Source organism: Dromaius novaehollandiae, chromosome 8 (genome assembly GCF_036370855.1).
Source record: "Dromaius novaehollandiae isolate bDroNov1 chromosome 8, bDroNov1.hap1, whole genome shotgun sequence".
NCBI classification, from domain to species: Eukaryota; Metazoa; Chordata; class Aves; order Casuariiformes; family Dromaiidae; genus Dromaius; species Dromaius novaehollandiae.
In genome coordinates this window covers 36,850,281-36,872,104 of record NC_088105.1, presented here as the reverse complement: position 1 = coordinate 36,872,104, position 21,824 = coordinate 36,850,281, and the positions used below count along the sequence as shown (strand labels likewise).

Sequence of the window (21,824 nt, the reverse complement as noted above, 5' to 3'; positions counted from 1 at the left end):
CCCCTACTGCTTGGCTTCCATCTCATGCGGTTCTTTCTGTTTTAGGTGAAAAAACATGGAGAAAATGCCCAGAGCTTCTTGTTCCAGAGCCACTACTACCTCAAGAACTCACAGCCATCTCTGCAGAGGGCTGCAGCCGTGTTCGTAGGTAAATGGAGAAAATCTGGTATTCTCTAACTCCATAGAAGCCAGAGCTGTGTGAGGGAAATCCCAGAATTTAGTACTGGGTGCTTAACACAGCACCTTTCCTGAGCTCTGTGCTCCTTCCAGGGCCCCGCTCACCAGTGTCTCTCTGGGCTAGTCATGTAGGATCTCCTCTACATGTTGTCCTCGAAAAAAGTGTTGGCTTTGGCTCAGATCTGCGCGATAAAGGCCATGGAAAAACTCCTAGTTATTTTAGGGGGCTTTGGCTAAGGCTCAGGCTTCTCCAGCACCGGTGAGCGCACTTCAGGATTTTGAAACTTTGGGGAAGACTGAGCAGGGAAGTCACACTTCTGAAAGTGTAACCGGTACGCGTGTGGCACGCTCAGGGTCTCTGGTCACGCACATGGACGAAATCAGGGAGCCAGAACTGACCGCCGTAAGCAAGAGTAAGCGAAGGAGGTGTGCTTGGGTCTCCACAAACACGGAGGGGCGGTGGATTTCTTCTGACGCTGGGACCGGTGTGGTCCGAGGTCCAAAGCTGGCTGCACCAAAGCCGGGGGGGTGCCCTTCCCAGGGGCTCAGCCCCCCCCCCCCGGGGCTCTCCTCCGCGCCGAACGCGGCCCCTCGCCGCCAGGCCTGCCCGGCTCTCCCGGCGCTGCCCGGGGTGGGGGCGAGGCCGCGGGGGCTGGGGGCTGCGCAAGGATGGCTCGGCGGGGTGGTGGCTCTGTGCTTCCAGATGCTTCTGGATCCTCCCAGATGGTTCCCAACGGCTCATCCTCCCCAGCTCCGGACAGCCCCCGGCACAGCTCGGAGGCGTCGGTGGCCACTTGTGCCTCGCCAGCCTGGTGGCGGGTGCGGGCCGCTCGCCCCCGCGCACCCATGGAGCCCCACAATGCCTCTGGGGCACCCTGGGCCGTGGGCCGGGGCGGCTGCAGGAGGAGGCGCCTGGGGGTCGCTGAGGGGCCCAGCCCAGCCCGGGGGGCCACAATAAAGAGCACGGGCGCTGCCTGCACCGGGCCGCGGCTCTCGTGGGGCCGTGGGGGCGGTGGGGGGGAGGTGCGGCAGGTGGGGGCGGGGCCCGGCTGGAGGGGGCGGGGCCTGAAGGCTGTGGGGCGGGGCCGGGCTGGAGGGGGTGGGGCTGCTGGTAGGGAGGCGGGGCCGCGTTGGAGGGGGCGGGGCCTGAAGACGCTGGGTCGGGCCGAGAGGTAGCGGGGGGGGGGGGGGCTGAATGGGGGCGTGACCAGGAGGCATAAGGGGCGTGGCCGGAGGCTGAGGGGCGGGAAGGGGCGGGGCCGGAGAGGCAGGGCGGGTCTGAAGGGGGCGGGGCCGGGGCCGACGGACGCTGCGCTGCCGGAAGGGGCGGGTCGGGCCGGGGCGGCAGCATGGCGGAGGCCGGGGCGGGCGGCGAGGCGCCGCGCTACCGGGGCGGCTTCAACGAAAGCACCTGGGAGCAGGTGGGGCGGCGGCGGCGGGGGGCGGGAGCGGGTCCGGTCCGGTCCAGTTTGATCCGGTCGGCGGCGGCCCGGCTGACGCGCGGCCCGTGCCGGCAGGAGCTGGAGGCCATCCCCATGTTCATGAAGCGGTGCCCGGCGGAGATCGACGCGGCGCGGCAGCCCGAGCTCGCCTGCCTGCAGTCGATGCTCTTCGACGAGGAGCGGAGCCCCGCAGGTGGCGGTGGGGCCGGGTCGCGGGCCGGGCTGGGGGCCGCGGCCCCGGTTCGAGGGCCGGGAGGCCGGTTCAGGGAGTGGGCAGGGCCGGGGCCCGGTTCGGGGGGTGCGGGGGGCTGGGGAGCCCGGTTCGGGGGGCGGGCAGGGCCGGGGGGCCGGTTCGGGGGCCGGGGGGGCCCTGTACAGGGGGTGCATAGGGCTGGGGGCCCAGTTTGGGGGCGGACAGGGCCGGGGGGGCCAGTTCGGGGGCCGGGGGGCCAGTTTGGGGGTTGCGGGGGCCGGGGGCCCTGTTCAGGGGGTGCATGGGGCCGGGGGGCCGGTTTGGGGGCGGGCAGGGCCGGGGGGGGCAGTTCGGGGTCTGGGGGGGCCAGTTTGGGGGTTGCGGGGGCCGGGGGCCCTGTTCAGGGGGTGCATGGGGCCGGGGGGCCGGTTTGGGGGCGGGCAGGGCCGGGGGGGGCAGTTTGGGGTCCGGGGGGGCCAGTTTGGGGGCTGCGGGGGCTGGGGGCCCTGTTCAGGGGGTGCATGGGGCCGGGGGGCCGGTTTGAGGGCGGGCAGGGCCGGGGGCCCGGTTCGGGGGGTGCATGGGGCTGGGGGGGCCGGTCCAGAGGGGTGCGGGGCTGGTTCAGGGGGTGCGGGGGGCCCGTTTGGGGGCTGGGGGGGCTGGTTCAGGGGGTGTGCAGGGCCAGGGGGCCTGGTTCGGGGCATGCGGGGGCCTGGTTCAGGGGATGCAGGGGGTCGGGGGTGCCCCGTGCATCCCCGCTCAGCGCCCTGCCCGCTCCCTGCAGAGCTCGCCAGGTTGTACAAGAATGAGGGCAACGAGTACTTCAGGGAGAAGGACTACAGGAAGGCCGTCGTCTCCTACACGGAAGGGCTGAGGAAGAAGTGCGAGGACCCGGAGCTGGCTGCCGTGCTGCACACCAACCGCGCGGCCGCACAGGCACACTTGGGTAGCCCACGCCGGGTTTCCTCTCTCCCTCTTTTCTAGCACGACATAACAAGTAGCTTAGTCGTGACCAAAAGACGCCCTGGGCCCTCTGGACCTGGCACTGCCCCCAGGCACGGCTGTGGGGTTTGTGTCCTGCTCCTTGCAAGATGTGGCGCAGCCGGTGGCTGCAATGCTGAGCCGGTTCAGGGGGAGGTGGGACCTCAGGCTCTGCTGGGTGCGCGCTGAGCTGCAGCATTGGCTGGAGCGAAATGTTTTATCACTCCTTCACTGCCACATTTTCAAGCTACTGCCTGTCCTACCAACGGCATCAACGCAGCAAGGATTGGCCTCTTTTGGCCTTTCATGGTGTTGCATGTTGGCAGTGGTCTGCCCACAGTCATGTTATTTGTCTCTTGTCTGTCCAATTGATTCCTATCCTTTATTTTTTTGCTGTTAACTTGTTCTTTCCTCCTTCACTTGTCTCACAGTGATTGTAGAAGCAGTGGATTACAGAGCCTCTGCGTAAGGTTTTTGTTGCCTTCAAGTCTGCTTGGATTTGAAATATAAATGAAGGGTTCTGAGCAGTTTCACTTTGTTTGTAGGTAACTACCGTTCTGCTCTCAACGATGCAATCCAGGCCAGAAAGCTGAAGCCCACCCATCTCAAAGCAATCGTAAGAGGTAAGAATTAAAGCATGTGTTATAGCATGGAGTGGAAGGAATGTCCTTTCAGAGCAGCCTTGAATATGTTGTTTTAACTTGTCTTGCTGTTATTGTTATAAGCCCTGGAACAGCCTGTTCAGTTTCGCTTTGTTTCACTGAGTGTTTGTGTGTGTTAAAGAACAGTGTTTACAAACTCTAAATTGCTAAGAGTAACATTGTTTCAGAATTGCATTTGTTTCAGAAACATAGAGCACTAGCTGTAGGTGGTATCTTTGCTTCTCTTGTTTTGTTATTCCTGTATCTGACAAAAGTAGAGCTCTGCGTTTTGGTTTGGATTTTTGATCTAAATGCTGTCTTTTTCTTCTTCAGCTTCCATATCTGTAAAACAACTTTGGATGTGTTTCTGTAGAACATAACTTTTGCTGCTCTCCAGTGTCTTTTGTTTTTTCATCACTTCTTAATCCATGGAAATCACTGCTTTATTTTACCTTATGATACAGATGTTGAAATGTGAATTCTAATGATATAATTTTACTTGTAACAGACACTGATGGCATCACTCTACCAATTTCTGACTAGCAAATGCTACAGTAACTGCTAAAGTATTTTAGATTTTCTTCTCAGCTTAGTACACCCACTGGAATACTACCATTTAAAATTACCTTGCAAAGCAATAGCATCTACTGTTGTATATGTCTTTATAACTACCAGTTTGCATAACAGTTGTGTACTGATTCCAATGCCAGAAACTTAAAATCTTAATCCTTTCAGGAGCTCTCTGTCACTTGGAGCTAAAGAATTTCTCTGAAGCAATAGCATGGTGTGAGGAGGGCTTGCGAATAGACTCAAAAGAGAAAAAGCTCATGGAAGTGATAGCTAAAGCGGACAAGTTAAAGGTAAATGTTATGGCAGCCTAGAGTCTACTGTGCCTATCCCAGGATTGGTCTATTCTGCCCATTTTGTGTCAAGAATTACTTTAGGCTCCCTTGATGGAGACTGCTCCATATAAGTTTGCGTGTAGTATAATTTCTACAAACAGAATGTAGTGGTGGTTCTGCATGATGTGTATTGTTGAGATATATAGCTGAAAGAGCTGGCATCTTTTTGGAGATCCGAACTGATTTCTCCACTCGTCAGCAGATTAGAGCAATGACGAGGGTTGACTTGCTGTGTGTGACCATGATGCAACCTTCTCTTATGTGCAGCGAGCTGAGCAGCGGGATGCAAGGAAAGCAAAGGTGATGGAGAGGAAAGAACAGTGTCAAAAGGAAAGCTTGCTTGCAGCAATAAAGGTGGGCTAATGAGGGTTTTATTTTTTTCCTCCAATAGTTTTCCTGCTTGTCTCGAGTTGTTTTCACGTGCAGGTTTTTGAGGGCTAGAGCCAAAAAGCTTTGAGTCAAAACCATGATCCTCCTCATCTGCGTGGCTTTGCCCTCAGTTCCCAGGGGAACTGTATTTTATATATGTATTTCAGATAACAGTTAATGTAAAATACAAACCCAGTATTAGAAGCTGAATCGAGAATCCAGGAGGGTGCCTGCCTGGTGGGCTGTAGCATCACACTGGCCCAGTGAAGCTTGCTGCCTTTGCTGCCAGCAGGCACCACTTCAGTGAAGAACAGAGGAGGCCACCTGATAGGGTGGAGGAGAAAAACGATCCTGGATGTTTTACTTCCTCAGCAAATGTTGGGGCTATGTTAAAATACTGTGGGCTATTACACAAACTCTGATCTCCTTTTCTGCAGTTGTCTGTCAGAAGAAAAGAGTGAGCCTTCTTCAGCTCTCTGAAAGAGAGGATGTTCTCTGGGGTGGGTGGGTGTGGTTGCATCCTGAACTTATGCCTGCTAACTCCCCCAAAGCAGCATTTTGGATGCATCCTTTTCCCTGACATTTTCTCAGGCTTTTCTCTCAGCATGCTGGCTCCTCTGGATTTCCAGCTCTCCTCATCCATTGTACAAGGAGTCTGGAAGTCTCGCTGAGGTTCTGGATTTTACTGGGAGGAGCAGTCACCTGTCCCATACTGTAGGAAGGCTTTTGGTGGCATGTTTAAGAGCAGACCCTTTAGTATGAGTGACATGATTTCTCCTTCTACTGACTGCTAGTTTCCCTGATCATATTCCCCCTCCCAACCCCCCTTTTTTGTCCTTCCCTTGTAGGAAAGAAATATCAAGGTGGTTCTTGAGCCTTCAAATGAGGAGGAGGAAATGTCAGATGGTTTGGCTGAGATGTCCTTGGATGGATTCCACTCTGACAATGCCATGGGGGCAAAGGTGCACTTAGATGCTGATGGCAACCTAAACTGGCCTGTCCTCTTTCTGTACCCAGAGCACGAGCAAACGGACTTCATTGCAGCTTTTAACGAGAACACGAGGTGAATGCACTGTCAGCATCAGCCTTGAGTAAAGGAGGTCTGTGAGTGAGTGAGAAGAGACAGCAGGCAAAGCACTGTCCTGCTGACCAAATAGCTCCAGACTTATCCTCTCGTAGCTGATGCTGCTTTTGAGCAGGAGGTTGCACTAGATGTCCTCCTGAGGTCCCTAGCAGCTTGAATTATTCTATGATTTAGAAATGCTGCTTAAAATATTGGGGGACCAAAGTCTAGAGGCTAAATAAATGTATAGTGGGGAGAAGCACATCATGTCTAGCCAGCGTGGTTAAAGGGGCTTCCAGTGCAGGCCAGGAGCAGTGGTCAGTAATACCCGTACCCCATGCACGTGCATGCTTTTCATTAAGGTGCTGTTTAGAAGCCCTCCAAGTATGTGAGTTTCAGAAGGAGGAATAAACCCAAAAATTGTAAGATGCTCCCAAAAGAGACCTTTTGTGAGCAGCAGTGACCCAGGACTTTTTCCTGGGGCTTGACTGACATGCTGCAGACCTTTCAGACTATAAGCAAGTGACTGGAAAGGTGGGAATTCCACTTTTCTTGATACAAACCTCACTTTCTGGCCTTGTGAAGTTGAAATTTGTGGCTTTTTTGTGGGAGGCATGTGTATTCCTCAGAATTACTGACAAATTCACAGCTCAAAATTACAATGCAAACAGGTTAGTAAAGCTATAGTTCTCTTACAGTATTGTTGAGTACACCTTTTCATGACTAAAGAAAGTAAAAATGGGTTCCTCGAACAATTCAGCCACTGGCAATCCTGAAGTACTAAAGTAATCCTGCCTCTGACACACAGGCTTATTCTGGGCACTGTGATCCAATGAAGCATGGTGCTGATAGGACCATGTGGAAGGGAAATCAATTTTAGACAAAATGTAGAGTGCTTGACGTGTTTTTCAGTGTGAAAGTAAAAAGTTATAAATAATATGGTGTTGCATTGCTCAAGTTTGTAACCAATAGCATGAGTTAAAACGTGGCCTTGCTCTCATTAGGGAAGCAATGAGTTGGAAGGAAAGTGAGTATGACCTTTATATGGATTTAAACTTACTTTTGAGTCTGTTATCTAATTTGCTAATGTATTTTTACCATATTTCAAATGCAGCGATATAGATTACTGAAGCTGAACTATTCAGATGCAACAACGAAACAACAGGAAAAACTAGAAACTATGGAATACTTTGTCTAAGTTAACATATGTATTTTGGCTTTTAGATTTATTGATCATTTAATGGTGATGTTTGCTGAGTTACCACCTTGGGATTTAGAGAGGAAATATCTTCCCGACAATCTTGAGGTGAGCAGTTTGACTTTCCTTCTACTCCAGTTCATGATTTCTGGAGTAAGGTTAAACAGCTTTGAGTATATGAAAGCAACAGCATTGTTGCCTGTTTACCATAAATGGATGTGAAATAAGGTTTTGAAGAGCTGTATTCAGTTATGAACTTGAACGTTTTCCAGATGTGCTGACACTTTTAGACAGGCAGAATTCATTAAGGAAAATAAAGGACCTTTTATCTTCCACTTATGTTTTATTTGCTATAAGGTATTTCTAGATATTGTCTAGATGTCCATCTTCATACAAATAATTAAGATTTAGACAACCAAGCAAGCAAGCTACCTGTTTTTTAACCACACTCGTAGTGAAGTTGTTCAACGTAAATGGGGGGAAAAAAGTTATTTTTGGAACTAAGTCCTGGAGGTTAAACATGTAATCCAATTAAGTCAATATATGTCTAGTAAGAGTTTAAAAAAATGCAGGATGTGAATTGTTTGTGGCTACAGCAGGTATGGAGAATTTTTCAGGAATTGAATATAGAAGGATATAGATGGTTATTTCCCATTTTCCACTTCAGTGTCATGTGCACCAGGCAACAGGACAGCCCTTAGTACAGTGAGCAGACAGGTCCAAGAGGACAGTGGCTGTGTAGTTTACCAAATTAAAAACTTTGATTCTAGCTGTGGGTGTGTCTAAGGCAGAACTGTTGGATTGGAATCTCTGAAATCTACTCCATTTTGTTCAAATATCTTTAAGCCTAATCAGTTTAGCTTATACCATTGCTGCGTTTCACCAGTTAAAAAGCAGCCCTTGGATTTGGGTTGCTTCTCTGTAAAGCACGGAAACAGACAGTATATTTTGCATTCCTGCTGCCACCGTCATAAGAAGCTAAGCAGTTACTGATTTACACAGGGAAGACTTGGAATTTACACAAAACAAAGTTTCTATATTGCTGAAGTTAGCATCTGACATGGACAGTCATTGCATGATGCCAAAGTTTGATAAATCGCTAGTGGATATGTGGTGTGCTGTTACTGGACTTTCTACAGCTTAGTAGTTTGCTTTCATGTATCTAAAGTATTTAATAACCCTCCCAAATTTTTTCAGCTCTATTTTGAAGATGAAGAAAGAGCAGAAATGTATGAGGTGAACCCCGAACACACATTGCTGCAAGTGTTGCAGCACCAGAGGTGAGGCTGCTCTAGGTCACTCTTTCACCTGTTTGATTCCAGTGAGCACACAAAGGCACAATGAATGAGCTTTGGGCTTAAGTGCAGTTTGTTCTCTGACTTACCAGAACTCTTGGCATCTCTTAGTTGGGAAGCTGTAAAGCAAAGGGACCATATGAGTTTGCACCTGGCTTTAGGAATTTACCTCCACCCTCCAAGAAGGAACAACTCTCCCCAGGACTAGAAGGAGATGGGAAAGGGTGATGGGGCTACACATGAACAGGAGCCCAAAAGAGGCTGTTTTATATGCCCTCAGTAGAGTGCTACCTAAAAAAAGGTGGCAGTGTACAGAGAACGTGCTGAAGGTTGGCAATGCTCTCACACGCAAACTGTGTGAGCAGCCCTCAACACAGCGTGCAGCACAGTTTCACTGTCTGAAATTGACTTTAAAGGGTTATTCAGTTATATAGAGAGAAACTTGCTATTTGTGAAGCAAAAAAATTATTGTAATTCTTGTGCTATTAACTTATACCATCTTGTAGCTAGCTGGGGAGAGCCTGCTGCAAAACACGAGTGGATAGGTCTGTCACGCTGGGAGCAGAGCTCTAGTTCTGCTGCTGCAAACTGTCACTGCATAAAACTCAGCAGCATGCATAATCCCTGCGACTTCAGACTTGAAGGGCTTTGCAAAAAGAATCTGACTTTCAGAGTGAGTGTAACAGCGCTCTGTTCTAATTAGAAGTAGATGTTGGGAGAAGAATTGATACATAAATCACTTCCCCCTTGGGTATGCGTAGCTATGGCTGTGAAAGACTCTGCTAATCGGCAAAAATGCTCGTCATCAGCCTTTGGGAAGTCGGTCTTTATTGAATTGGGGGGAAGTCACTCACTTTGCATGACTCTTGGCCAGATACAGGGAAGCCAAATGACTCCTTTTAATCTTTGCAGGTATTTTGTAAAGGCTGGAACTCCAACAGTTTTGGCGTTTGCAAAGCATTCTCCTTTCTCTAAGAAGTACTTCTCTAGCAAGAAGGTGCATCGGCTATAATGAGCAAGAATGAAACGAGGAATCCTGTGTAAGAGACTGCTGTTTGTGTCCCACTTACAGACTGCGACTTTCTGCTTGTACGAGAATACCTTGCACGTCTCAGGGGAGAAGGAATCGTTGCACACAGGGAAACTTCCAGCAAGGCAGGATGGTGGGAGAATGGGGGACTTACAAGAGGGGATTATTCACACAGAAGAAATCCAGCTAGCTTACAAAAGCACATCTCTATCATAGACTGCTCTAGCTCTGAGGACCAAGGAGCAGCGTTTGGTCACCACTCGGCTCTGCTGCTGACCAGAGTGATGCGGGGCGCTCTGTTCAGAGCAGTGTGTTTTACTGACCCTTTTGCTACCTTATTGTCATATATAAACTGGAAATAAACATGTCTATTTTAAGTAGACTGACTCCTGCCTAATAAATGAGGCAATCATTTTTCTCACTGAATGAAATAGCGCATGGTATTCAAGAGAATGACATACAGTTATTTTAAACCCAAACATAAGAGCCTTATTCATCATGCTAAATGGTAAAGCCAACATACAGGGTCTTCCATGCTTCTGTGTTGGCTTTCAGTTTTTAATTAAAAGTAACTCTAAATCTCTCATTTCTCTCTGAGCTGCCCTGATAGTGATTGCAGAAATATACTGCAATTTTAGAGGCATCAGGTACTCAGAACGTTAAAAAGCTATTCAGCCATAAACACTTCTGCTAAAATCAGAGATTTTTTTCTCACTCCAGAGCTGGATTCAAACAGCTCTAAGGAAAACAAAAGCTTGAAGTTCCATTTTAGCCATTCCTGAACTACTTCAGTGTGCACAAATATAGTAAAAGTATTTTACAGAGAAAGAATTTAAAGAAGCATAATAATTTCTTAAATCTATCTGCATTCAGTACTGCTTTGAATCAGTTCCCCAACTACTACTTGCCGTAAACAGCTCTGACTGTGCACTAACTGCTATTACTGTTAGAACTTGGTGTAAGTAGTTGAGTGTTCTTTTGAAATAATGAATGCTCTGTGCAGCAACTTTTAAAGTCAATCAGAAATTACTGATATTCTCTGTTGGCTCTCTGGAAGTAAATCTGTAGTGTATAAGCTCAAAGCAGTTCTTAATGGCTGAAACCATAGTTTTGACCTATTACAAAAAATGTTTCTGTAATTGGCAAAGCAGAAGCAGAAAAGCAGTGATTGCTGCATGGTGCAAGTGAGTGCACTTTGGCCATATCTTTTTCTAGATACTTTTAAAAGTCTTTCTGAGTAAAAAGATCTACAAAATTTGCATGCTGCATGCACAAACTGGGAACTTCGATAAAGATCCTCATCGTGAAGTGCACTATGAGAGGACGGCTGGCAGCTCTCCCCCCATGGCAGCCTCTGGCACGCTGCGTCCCTGCACCGCTCTGCTCTTTGCAGAAGGCAGGACGGACCACGTGGAGTGGCAGCGCGCCAGCCGGAGCAGCTCGCCTCCACCCAGGCAACGCAAAGCCGCAGGGGGAGGTACAGCCCAGCACCTCTGCAGAGGTAGCACCACGAGCACCCGCAAGCAAACTGTTCTGGCAGCAGGGATTTAGCAATTAGAAAAATGCAGAATGATCCATTCAGGATAGTCGATGTGATGGGAAACTCCTGTTGGTTTTTGGAGGGAATGTGGTCTGTAAGTGTGATCAGCTGGGGACTGGGACTCCCCAGCAGAGGGGAATAGAGGCGCAGGACTCCCCACCTGAGGCTGCCGAAATTTAATCCCCAGAGCTCAGGGGCATTTTACAGCAAGGCACAGGTTGGCCCCAGGGAGTCTCCCTTTCCCCACAGCTCTGACTCTGGCCAGCCGCCCCTCGAGTCGCAGTCCGACGGGCGGCCCGCTCCCTTACAAGGCGGAGAGGTGAGCAGCCAGGTAGCGCAGGCTCCAGCCGTTGCACGCGATGCAGCAGAGGTTGCAGAGGGAGGACAGCGCGTGGTAGAGGACGAGCTGCCGGGACATCTTCCTGTAGGCAGGGTCCGAGTCGCGCAGCTTCTGGTAGGATTTGCTGGTGAAGAAGCCGATCTCCTGGCCCAGGCCGTAGCTCCGCTCGATCCGGTGCATGTCTGCCAGGATGTCCGAGGTCATCTGCCCGAACCACTGCGCGTTCAGCGCCGCGACAGCCACGCAGACGAAGAAGACGATGATCTGCAAGGCAGCGACGCAAACCGTGAGCGTTTAGTGGATTTAATGTCTCCCCAGCCCCTTTTATGCACAAAGCACTCCCAAATCCGGGTGCTTCTTCCAGCTGGAGCGGTACCTGGGTCATCTCCTCCTCGCTGAGCAGCTCGCTGGGGTGGTACATGGCGAATATGGTCAGGTTGAAGAAGGCGCAGGCAGAGCCGATGTGGAGGTAGTAGGGGAAGAGCTCGCTCTGGATGAAGCCGTAGGTGTGCCGGGGCAGGTGGCTGCCCATCACCAGCCCTGCGCGGGAGGCGAGCGGTCACCACCGAGCCCTGACCCCGGCGGATGGGCGCAGCCGCGAGCGAGGGCCGCAAACACCTACCGGACACGAAGGTGGCCCAGACCTGCATCCCCCAGGAGGTCGAGAGGAAGAGGAGGTGCAGCAGCTTCGCCACGTCGGGGGGCTCCGAGCTGACCGGCATGGTGCCGGGGCGGCCGGCACGGCTCTTCCCAGCGCAACCTGCTCAAGCTGGGGCAAAAGGTAGCGTAGTCGGATAAACGCTGGAAAAATGTTTCAGCTCGCGCTGGAGAAGCCTCTCCAGCTCGGATGGGGGGCCGCCGCAGCACCCTGTAACCTGCCCTTTTGGCTGGACTTGCTGCAAAGTCCAGCTGAAGCCCGCTCTGACCCCTGGCCGCAGAAACAAGGACAAAGTCAATAAAGAGGGAAAAGAGACGAAACCCTGGCAAACACGCGTGCCCGCGCGGTGGGCGTTAAGCTGTCGTTATCTGGGAAAAGTCCCTCCTCCGGCAGCAGACTGCCCTGCTGGAAAACACGGCCCAGCGACGGCTTCTGCGCATTTCAACCCAAAAGCACGTGTTTCCCCTCGCTCCCAGCACGCGGTGGGCTGGAGCCAGGCGGGAGGCAGCCGCCCCCGGGGGCTGGTCGCAGTCAGGGTGCCAAAAACTGCCCGTTGTGGCGAAGTCGCGGGGAGGCTCCAAAGAAATCCGCTCCACTCCAAGGAGGGCTTTGCAGATTTATTAAAATAAACCCTCTGGGAGCCCCACGGCGCATCGGTTCTGCCTTGTTCCCATCCACCGGCGAGCCCCCGGCACCCCCCTCCCCTCGGCCGGTGCCTCCGCGACGGGAGTTACGGCAGGGACAGCCTGGGGAGAGGAGCTGCCATCGCGTCATGTCCTGCTCCCCCCGCGACGTATAGAAATACAGCGTATATATTTATACAGCAATTCCTGCATGTTCATTTATGCATATATAAAAATCCCTCCATAATTACAGGATTACACCTTGGAGGAGGCTCTCAGACCCCCCCTAGAGCCCAGGGCTGTAAATCCTCGCATCTTCACGGCCTTCACTTGGCTGGGGACACCCAGCACCTCCCGAGCGGCACAGGCAGGCCTTGCCCCGGGGACACGCAGAAGAAGAAGAAGAAGAATATATTTTTTGCTTTTAATGCACTTTTATTGTCACTCCTTCCGCCTGCCACCATGGCCAGCAGCCGAGATGCAGGATGCAGCTGCCCCCCCACAGCTCCCTTTGCTCCCGACTCGCCGAGAGCCGAGGAAAACCCTCAAAACGCCCCTGCTGCTGCAACAAGAGCCTTCAACAAGAGCAATCCGGTTCCACGGGGCCGGTTTCACCTCCCTCTGTCTCGGGCTGATCAAGGGGAACGCGGTGCTAAGGCTCAGCGCAGGGCGAGGGTGCAGACTAGGTCTCCGGGGTCCCCGCCTGCCCTCCTGGCCCCCCATCACAGCCCCTTTCTCCATCCTCTGCCCCCAAGAGCAGCGGTGTCCCCCCGAAAGAAATAGTAAAAAGAAAGGAAAAAAAAAAAAAATCTGTTTAGTAAGAGTTTCATCATACAAAGATTCAAGTAGTGTTAACTGAACTAGAAAAGTCAATTCCTGTAGAAAATTAAAAAAAAAAAGACGTTACATTTCCAACATTTCGGTACACGGGGTTACGCTTTCCTGCAATGCCGCCAGCTCGCCGCCGCGCAAGATCCAGCGATGCCCTGGTTCTCCGGGCCACTGCCTGGCCCTCACCGACTCCCGCTCCCGCCGTGTCCCTTCTCGCTACCAGGCCCACCCGAGGTGTCCCATCACCCACGCACCCCTCGGCCGCTGCTCTCCTAGTAATGCCGCTAACCAACTACTCATCTGAAGGCGCCCGCTCGCCCCCGCCTGCGCGAGGGACCGCTAGAGATCCTGGAGCCGCAGGATGAGGTCGTCCTTGTTCTTCAGCAGGAACTTCTCGCAGGCGACGAAGGTGGTGTAGAAGTTGGAGGACAGGCCCACAATGTTGGTCGTCACGTAGTTGAGGTACCCCGGCGTGGCCTGGTTGTAGTAGGCCACCTGCAATCCACGGGATATATGTGTTAAGGATGTGTGCGGAGGCTGAAACCTCTTCCGCTGCGTGCGGGCAGCGGCGTCGGGGCTGGCCTCCTTCTGGAGGGCTCTCCTGGGGTGCAGAGGGATGGCCAGGCCAGGAGAAATGCCATCTGCCCTCAGCCAGTGGCCATAAACTCCTCGAGAGATGGAGAGGGGCTGGGCTCAGGTCTCGGTCACGTCACAGCTTGGGCCCAGAGCTGTGCACCAGCCCGGAGGACACCTCGCCCCAAGAGGACACCCCGGCGCCAGGAGGACACCCGCTCCCAAGGTCTCACCTTGCTCGTCTCCTCCGTCTCCGGCCAAATGCAGAAGCCCGAGCAGAGCGTCTCGCCCCGCGTGAAGCCGGGGCTGGGCGGGTGGGTAGGCAGCGTCACCGAGCGGAAGGCCACCACGTAGGGGTCCCTAGGGGAGGAGGAGGAGGAGGAGGAGAGCCCGGTGAGCAGGGCACAGCCCGGCCATGGGGGCAGTGGGGGCCGCGGGGCGCACGGCTTTACCCCTTGTCGCAGGGTTTCCGCCGGGACGCCAGGATGACGAAGTCCTGCGGCTTGTTCTCGCGGCTCAGCGTCTGGCTCACCACGTGGTAGATCATGTCGTCGTCGTCCACTTGCTGCACCAGCTCGGCGCTCCTGAGGGGGGACAGTGGTGACACGAGGCAAAGCAGCCACGGTGTGGAGGTCCCGACGCAGCGGCGGGCCGCGGGTCGGGCTCCGGCGATGGGCCGGAGGCTTCGCCCTCGCACTTCTTCATCGTACGGCCAAGCCACCTGCACGTGCAGCACCACCCGGGATGCTCCCGGGCTGGAAGGCGGTGGCAGAGCGGGACAGCGGCTCTGCCCCGGCACGCCGGCACTCACGCGTAGTGGCTGTCCCACTCGTGCCGCCGCCGCAGGTCGGACAGCAGGGAGAAGGCCTGGGCCGCGGTGATGCGCGCCGTCATCTCCATGCGGAAGGAGAGGAACTGGTCCTCCTCCAGCGTGTACATCCTCACCTGCGAAGGCGCACGACGGGCGGTGCGGCGGGCGCCCGCGGGCAGTCACGCCCAGTGCCCAGTGCCCCCAGTACCTTCTCCTTCTCCCTGGCGAGGACCCAGTTTGCTTTCGCCACCAGCGTCTTCAGCGCGGAGACGTTGTTGTAGCTCAGATACACCTGCAGCGGGGACGCGGGGACGGCGCTCAACCCCTCCGCGCTTCCGTGCCGGGATGGGCAGCCAAGCGGCCGAAATGCGTCCGGCGACGCCAGCCACGCCGTACCTTGTTGCTTTGGTCCCAGGGCACGGAGAGCGGCACCTCGGTCTGCCGGCAGGACACGATGTACTTCCTGCGGAGAGGCCACCGCCGGCGTTACGGGGATGCGGGCAGCCCCAGGACCCGGCACTGGCATCCCCTCATCCCGCTCACCTGTCCAGCCGAATCTTTTTCCTAGCGCTGGCTTCTCTGTACCTCCTCTCTCCATCCTGAAGAGCAGGAAAAGCACATCATGTTAACGGAAAGCAACCAAAAAAACCCCAAAAATCTTTCGTGGGGGAGGGCAAAGTCTTGCTCCCCCTGGTTGGGGACCCCCCGCTGCGACGGGCGCTACGACAGCGCTCACGTCCTCACCTCGGGCTCGGGCACGACCATGGGCAGGGTGCGGGGCCGGCCCTCCTCGTCCAGCACCACGAAGGTCATGAAGGCGCTGTTGATGTGCCGGCGGCTCGTGGCCATCTCCTGCCCGTACGCCTCGGCGCAGACCCCCACCTCCATGCTGGGGGGGCAGAAGAGCAGAAACAGTAGATGCAAGTGCTGCATGTCCAGCTACCAAGCTGCAAAGCTTCCAAAAATATTTCCCTCACACACACACACACCTGTTTTTGAAGGCGTTGTTGACGATGGCCTTCAGCACCAGCCGGTCGCCGACCTGGGAGGGTCCGCGGAAGTGGAACATCTCGATGGTGGTCAGCGTGGGGTGGGCACGGCACAGCCGGCTGCCGGGACGGCGGCGCGTCAGCCCTGGCGCCGGGGCTGAACGCTGCCTCGCCGCCCCGCGCCGGCACCCCGCGAGGCCCCCGGAGGGGCTACCTGGCGGCGATGGTGGCCACGTTCTCCATCCAGGCCATGATCTGCCCCCCGAAGGTGTGGCCCTGGTGGTTGGCGTGCGGCGGCAGCACCAGCTCCACGCTCTCCACCCGGGTCTCCTCGGCCGGCACCACCACGCTGCCGTCGCGGGTCTCCAGCTCTGCCGCGGGAGGAGGACCGCGCTCAGCGCCCGGGCGCCTTGCCCCCACCAGGCTCTCCCAGTCCGGCCAGGATGCCACCACGGGCCTAGCCCGGCCCCGGCCCCCAGATGCGGCTCCGCTCGGCGCCCGGGACACGGTACCGGCTTCGCGGGGGCTGCGGGTGAGCAGGTCCTTGAGGGTGTCCTTGTGGGCCAGGCGCATGCGGCGGCGCTCGGCGGCGATGCTGTGCTCGATCTTCTCCTCCTCCGTCTGCGGGGTCAGCGGCTTCAGCTTGACCTAGCCGCAGAAGACGGATGGCAAACCCAGCCCCGGCCAGGCCTCCCGGACCCCGCTGGCCCCTCCATAGCCCCTTTGAGCTCTTGTTTTGGGGTGAGTTCCCTCCAAAGGGGGAAAACACACCATCTGCCCCCAGCTACGTGGACCAGAGCTGGTCCTCGGGCTGGGTTATACCACTTATGGAGGGGCCAGAGGCAAACGGTCCCTGAAGGTGATGCAGATCCCCTGGAAGATGCCCCGGGGTGCCTCCTGCGTCCCCGCCGTGCCCCGCGCTCACCTTGGCGTTGGCGTCGCCCTGCGCCACGAAGGTGGCGTACGCCTTGCACATGCTCCACTGCCGCCCGCTGCAGAGGTCCTCGTGGCTGACCTGGATGCCCACCTGGCCGGGGAGACAGCGCCGCTGAGCCGCGGGCAGGCCCCGGGCAGGGCTTCACGCGCCGCGGGCCTCTCTGCAGCACGCCAACAGCTTCCTATGACACCCCAGGGACTGCTGATCCCAAATATTTGACCACGTCAAGCCATATAGCCCAGGTCAGGCCAAGCAGGCGGAAGCCTGAGGAGCAATTTGGCATCTAGGTGGCCACAGGGAGCAGGAAGGAGCCCAGGTGGGTGCGGAGCTGCAGTGATGCAAATACAGCGGGGCGCGCGTGGGCGGCGTGGGAGGCGGAAACGGGCTGCGGCGTACGAACCTCCATGCTGGAGTTAAAGGCTCGGTTCACTTTGGCTTTGATGTTAACCACCTGCCCAACACTGGAAAACAACAGAAAGGAAGCGTTAGGGGCCGATGGGCAGACTAGGTCCATTCGGCCAGGGAGCACCTCCCCCAGCGGGACGCCGCAGCTCCCTGCCCGCCAAAAACGGCGGCGGCCTGACACAGGGCCCGCGCCCCAGCGAGGTTTCCTCCACAAGTAACCGCGCGTGCAAAGGGTGCGCGGGGCGAAGGGCGCCCAGAGAGCCGCAGCGTGCCGGGCTGGGTGCCGCCCCCGCGGCCGGCACGCTCCCAACGGCTCAGCCGGCCTTTTCCAGCCTCGGTCGTGAGCCCTCATGGGGCAGCAGTGCCAAGCAGGGCCCCCACGGGGCAGGTTCCCCCGAGGCGGAAGCCGCAGTCCCGCTGCCTTCGCTGGCGAGAGACACCGGCCCCAAACAGTCCCCCCCCTTTGCAGGCAGTGGCAGGGGGAGCCTCCATGGAGCCTCATGCAGCATCACCGTCCAAGTTCCTCCTCCTCCTCCAAGGCCATGCTCACCCCTGTTCTGGCCTTCAGTAGGTTTCAGAGTGAACACACAAGCAACTTTAGCTCTGCAGCCTTTCCTACTCTAGATGGCACTGATCAAATGAACAAATGCAACTTGCTGGCAACACACTGACAGAAAACAGAGTCTCTACCAACTGCGTTACTAAACCAAGGACGTCACTCATCCTCTAAAGGAGCCCAACGCTACGAAATTAAACGGGAAGATAAAGCTCGCTGCAGGCGTTAGCGGGTTACGTGAGCAGCCGCAGCACGCGTGGCGGCCCAGGGCCCGGCTCACTGCGCGGGGTTAGTGCGGCGCCGGGTTAGGCAGCTACGCTACGGCTCAAACGTCCCTACCAGACGCTGCTCTTCCCCTGCGGCCGCCCAGGAGCGCTTTTATACCTCGGGCTGGTGCGGAAAGAAGAGCGAGGGCAGAGAGGTCAGCGAGAGAGGAGCAGGCTCCCCGCGGGCCGCCGTCGGGGCGGCAGAGCGGCGCGCGGGTTCGCGGGGAGGCAGGAAGGTCGCGGGCAGGCGGCAGCCCGGCGCGGCGAGGTGGGCGCAGCGCCGGGGCGGAGGCGGCGCGGCAAGGCCAAGCGCGCGGCGGTTACCTGATGGTGTGCTCGAAGTAGATATCGTCCATGGAGGCGGTGACGCAGGGGCAGCCGGCGTGCCGCTCGGCTGCAGGGGGGGAAAGCGGAGGGTCACCGGCGGCGCCGCGGCTCGCCGGAGCACGGCGGCGGCCGCCCCGCGCGGCGCTCACCCGAGAGGCAGGCGGCCGTGTCGATCCACTTGAGCAGCTGGCCCACGCCGAGCTCGCCGCGGTGGTTGGTGTGGCAGGGCAGCACCAGCTGGCTCATCTGCACCTCCGTGCCGTTGCGGCCCGGCGCCTCGCTCGCCATGCTGCCGCCCCGGCGGGATGCCGGAGCCCTGCGGGACGCGGCGGAGCCGGTGAGGCCGCAGCGCCCGGCCGCCCCGCGGGAACCCCGCGTCGCCCCGTTCCCGCGCCCCGAGCATCCTCCTCGCCCGGCCTTTCCCCACCCTCCGGCCAGCCCGGACCCCCCGGCTCATCCCGCAGCGTTTTCCGCCCTCGTCGCCGGCGGTCCCGCGAGCGCGTCGCTGGCACGTGCCGCCTCTCGCGACCAAGCGCCCAGGCACTCAGCCGACGCTGCCCCCTCGCCGGCCCTCTCCGGTTTCCTTCTCCGCGCTGCATGACTCACGTTTTCCACCGCGCGACGCTGCGGCTGCTGCCGCGGCTGCTTCCCGTGCCCGGCCCGCGGGGCGCTGCGCCGGCTGTGCCACGGCTGCCCGGCCCCTGCGCAGCGCAACCCAGCCACAGCAAAAAAAACAAAGCTGGAAAAAGCTGCTAAAGCTGGAAAAAGCTTGCAAAAGCCACTAAAAAAAAAAATACACATATAGGTGCAGTTGAAATTGGTGCTATCACAGACTTGCGTGTGGGTTGGGACCAGCAGCGCGCCCAGTGCCGGCGCCCCAAGGGCACCGCGCGCCCTTGGGTGCCCTGGCCGCGAGCCCGGCGTCCTGGGGGCCGTGGCCGGCAATGGGACTGCGGCTATCGGAAACACGCTCCCGAGGCCCGGAAATATCCCGCCGGTGGGTATTTTTAGCCTGCTCAGTTATCGAAACGGAGCAAGCAAGTGTCTGCGCTCATTAAAATCTTCAGCCTCGCTCAGCTGTCAAATTGTTAAAGCCGGTGCCTGATGCAGCCCTGGGGTCACCATGGCAACGCGATGCATTACCTAGGTGACGATGCTCTTACTCTGTCACCCTCGAGTGACCCACTTCTACCCCCCCCCCCCAAAAAAAGTTTGCATTAGGAAAAAAAAACCCTTGAGCGGAGTATTTTCCCCGCCTGCCGCCCCGTTTGCTCCCTGCGCTGCCGGAGGCGTCACGAGCGCCTCGGTGCCGGGAAAACGGGGATTTGGTTCGGCTGCCCCGAAATAGCAAAGCAGGGAAGCGCCGGGAGCCGGGGGCTCAGCCCCAAGCATCGAAACCGCGTGCCAGCCCGCGGCCTGGCCCAGCACCCGCAGAGGCCTCCCTGGTCCCCCGCCTCGCCTCCCGCCTCCCGCTCCAGCCGTGCCCCTTACCGGGAACGGCGGCAGGAAAAAATGGGGGGGGGGGGGGAGTAGCGACAGCGAAGCTCCCACGGGGGATTATCGGTGTCGAATTGAGCGATATCCATGGTAACGAGCCAACCCACCCGCGCTGGGAACTAAACCTGACCTACTTCGGGAGATGCCGCCAGCCGGCTCCGACGGCCGCCGGAGCAAAGCCGACGCGGGGCAAAGTCCCACAGGCCAAAGTCCCGGGGGCGAAGGGGGCCGGGAGCAGGCGACGCCGGGCGCCCCGCTGCCCTCCCCACCAGCGATATTCCCCAGCGCCCCCGTTTCACACGGAAGGAGGACGTTCCCGGGGTTTTCCCGCGGGAGCAGCGCTTGGAGGCCCCAAAACCCCGCCGGGCGTTTTGCATTTTTCACCGAGCCGCCCACGCGAGCCGGAAAAACCCACGTTGGCTTTTTTCGCAGGAGGAGGGCGCGCGGAGGGCCGCTGCGGTGCCCGCTCACCTCGGCCCGCGGAGACGCGGCGTGGCGGAGAGGCGTCCGGACACCTGCGCGCGCCGCGCATCGCCGTCCAGGCCCACACGCCGGCCCGGGACCGCCGCCAGCGCACACCCCTTACTTCCTTAAATATAGTCATCTCCAGCTTTCTTAAGGTAGCCCTTTGCAAACAGGCCCCCCGCGCTGGTGGTGTGTCGGCCGGCGAAGCCTCCACGGACTCGTGCGGAGCTGCTCCCCAGCCATAGCAGGGATTTTAATGCAAAAAAAAAAAGTTACACGAGATTAGGAAAGAAAAAGCAAATTTCACCATGTTGCCGCATTAATTATGCAGCCTGTTATTTTGGGGGGAGATATTGTTCTATTTGTATATTATTTGCACGCTTTTATAAGTGGATCTCGGCAATCAAAGCACACGCCGTTGATCAAAGCTCGTCACGCGAAGACGTGGCACAAGCGCCGCCGTTGCAAAGCCAGCGGCGAAATGAGTGAGCGGATGCAACAGGAAACAAGGCCGCGCCGCTCTGCAGAGGAGCAACGAGCGGGGCAGAGCCGGCACCGCCGCACACCCCGAGCATGGGCGTCCCCCAGGCCTGCCCCTCGCAGCCAGACACCCTCGCGACCCGGGTCAGGAGCCGGGCGATATTTTTAACACAAGATTTTAACCTCACCGAGCATTAGTGGATTGGATTTTAGTGTAAAATTTGCAATCTTCTATCACCTTTCTGGGAGCAGGGGAGAGCCGATTTTTTTGCTCTCCTAATGCAACCCCTTTAATACATTGCAGTTAATTTTTCACACCGAGATGTGATTAGCTCGTTCCAATCATCCCAAAAAAAAAAAGGACGTTTCCTTCCAAACCTTTCCTCTTCTCTCCCCGGGCAGCAAATAAGATAATTTTTTGTTTTTCTACGGGCTTGCGGGCACCGAGGTGCCTCGCAATGTGCACACGCTGCAGCATTGCAACAAGTAGCCCCGCAGATGTTGCAAAGAGAGGGCTGACGCTTTTGAGGCGCGATTAGCACGACGCTGTAATTAGGGCGCAGGGCGGCTGTATCCCCCAGCCATTACGCCGAGGAAAGCCGCGCATCGGGGCGCGCTCGCCGCCGCGCAGCCCCCCGGCCTCCCAGCAAGCGCACCGCCGTGCGCGTGAGCTGCTCGCTCCCCGCCCTCCACCATATGCCTGTCTCTTACAGTTCTTTGGTGCATGATGCTCATGGAGTGGATAATTAGCTAAATGAATTAATTGACATTCATACTTGTAATTAGCAAACGGTTACAAGCAGCTATTCTCCTTGGGACAACTAAAATTTCTCAGGGACTCATGTTAAAATACTGGAAAATCGTTAGGAGTAAATAACGCGGGCTGCGCGTGGCGACGGCGCCGATTTTCTTGCCTCGGTGGTAAAAGCCGCCACGTTGTGAACGAGCTGGTGCAGAAGAAAAGCAGATCATCAAATGTTCTGGAAACGCCACCTCTCCGGAGGGGCAGCGCAGCTGGAGGATCCCCGCTCCGGGCCCTGCTGGAGGCCCACAGGCAGCCTCCAACACGCGGTGCCGTGTTGCAAGGAGAGGGGGGAAAGGAAAAAAAAAAAGCGCTAAGTAAAGAGCTTTAAAAGGCTGGGCCGAATAGCTGTCGCACTACCCTTTAAGCTGTTACACACGCTGATAAGTTCTCGAACACCCAGACTGCACGAGATAGCAGGAAGGCTAATTTT

At 56.6% G+C, this 21,824-nt stretch overlaps 3 protein-coding genes across 5 annotated transcripts; 1 reads left to right on the top strand and 2 right to left on the bottom strand.

The window, feature by feature from the left end:
* Positions 1-1,480: 1,480 nt before the first annotated feature.
* On the top strand, positions 1,481-9,671 carry TTC4 (tetratricopeptide repeat domain 4). Its single transcript, XM_064516240.1, has 10 exons — positions 1,481-1,598; positions 1,695-1,812; positions 2,597-2,758; positions 3,339-3,416; positions 4,170-4,294; positions 4,604-4,690; positions 5,554-5,768; positions 6,993-7,074; positions 8,164-8,246; positions 9,174-9,671. The coding sequence occupies exons 1-10, from the start codon at positions 1,527-1,529 to the stop codon at positions 9,271-9,273; spliced, it is 1,122 nt and encodes a 373-aa protein (XP_064372310.1). The 5' UTR covers positions 1,481-1,526; the 3' UTR covers positions 9,274-9,671.
* An 11-nt stretch (positions 9,672-9,682) lies between these two features.
* On the bottom strand, positions 9,683-12,235 carry TMEM205 (transmembrane protein 205). Its single transcript, XM_026105842.2, has 3 exons — positions 11,794-12,235; positions 11,548-11,711; positions 9,683-11,435 (listed from the first exon to the last, which is right to left on the bottom strand). The coding sequence occupies exons 1-3, from the start codon at positions 11,891-11,893 to the stop codon at positions 11,136-11,138; spliced, it is 564 nt and encodes a 187-aa protein (XP_025961627.1). The 5' UTR covers positions 11,894-12,235; the 3' UTR covers positions 9,683-11,135.
* A 1,011-nt stretch (positions 12,236-13,246) lies between these two features.
* ACOT11 (acyl-CoA thioesterase 11) lies at positions 13,247-20,213 on the bottom strand. 3 transcript variants are annotated; one of them, XM_064516237.1, is made up of 16 exons: positions 20,116-20,213; positions 18,297-18,463; positions 18,145-18,214; positions 16,994-17,054; positions 16,582-16,683; positions 16,169-16,304; positions 15,871-16,027; positions 15,657-15,776; positions 15,412-15,556; positions 15,211-15,266; positions 15,064-15,130; positions 14,876-14,959; positions 14,668-14,801; positions 14,309-14,440; positions 14,090-14,216; positions 13,247-13,778 (listed from the first exon to the last, which is right to left on the bottom strand). In XM_064516237.1, exons 2-16 carry the CDS (start codon positions 18,433-18,435, stop codon positions 13,623-13,625), a joined length of 1,686 nt encoding a protein of 561 aa, XP_064372307.1. In that variant the 5' UTR covers positions 18,436-18,463; positions 20,116-20,213; the 3' UTR covers positions 13,247-13,622. The 3 variants fall into 3 exon arrangements, with proteins under 3 accessions (XP_064372307.1, XP_064372308.1, XP_064372309.1); XM_064516238.1 differs by lacking the exon at positions 20,116-20,213 and adding an exon at positions 18,754-18,903; XM_064516239.1 differs by lacking the exons at positions 18,145-18,214; positions 18,297-18,463; positions 20,116-20,213 and adding an exon at positions 17,894-18,091.
* Between the last annotated feature and the right edge of the window lie 1,611 nt (positions 20,214-21,824).

Bases quoted from the DNA above. Each gene is read 5' to 3' on its own strand.
- TTC4 (XM_064516240.1), top strand. From the start codon at position 1,527: ATGGCGGAGGCCGGGGCGGGCGGCGAGGCGCCGCGCTACCGGGGCGGC. The intron at 4,295-4,603 runs GTAAATGTTATG...TCTTATGTGCAG, and splicing joins CTAAAGCGGACAAGTTAAAG to CGAGCTGAGCAGCGGGATGC. The intron at 5,769-6,992 runs GTGAATGCACTG...TTTGGCTTTTAG, and splicing joins GCTTTTAACGAGAACACGAG to ATTTATTGATCATTTAATGG.
- TMEM205 (XM_026105842.2), bottom strand. From the start codon at position 11,893: ATGCCGGTCAGCTCGGAGCCCCCCGACGTGGCGAAGCTGCTGCACCTC. The intron at 11,712-11,793 runs GTAGGTGTTTGC...CCTCCCGCGCAG, and splicing joins CTGGGCCACCTTCGTGTCCG to GGCTGGTGATGGGCAGCCAC. The intron at 11,436-11,547 runs GTACCGCTCCAG...GCTGCCTTGCAG, and splicing joins GCGAGGAGGAGATGACCCAG to ATCATCGTCTTCTTCGTCTG.
- ACOT11 (XM_064516237.1), bottom strand. From the start codon at position 18,435: ATGGCGAGCGAGGCGCCGGGCCGCAACGGCACGGAGGTGCAGATGAGC. The intron at 15,267-15,411 runs GTGAGGACGTGA...CCTGCTCTTCAG, and splicing joins TGGTCGTGCCCGAGCCCGAG to GATGGAGAGAGGAGGTACAG. The intron at 13,779-14,089 runs GTGAGACCTTGG...CGTGGATTGCAG, and splicing joins AGACGGAGGAGACGAGCAAG to GTGGCCTACTACAACCAGGC.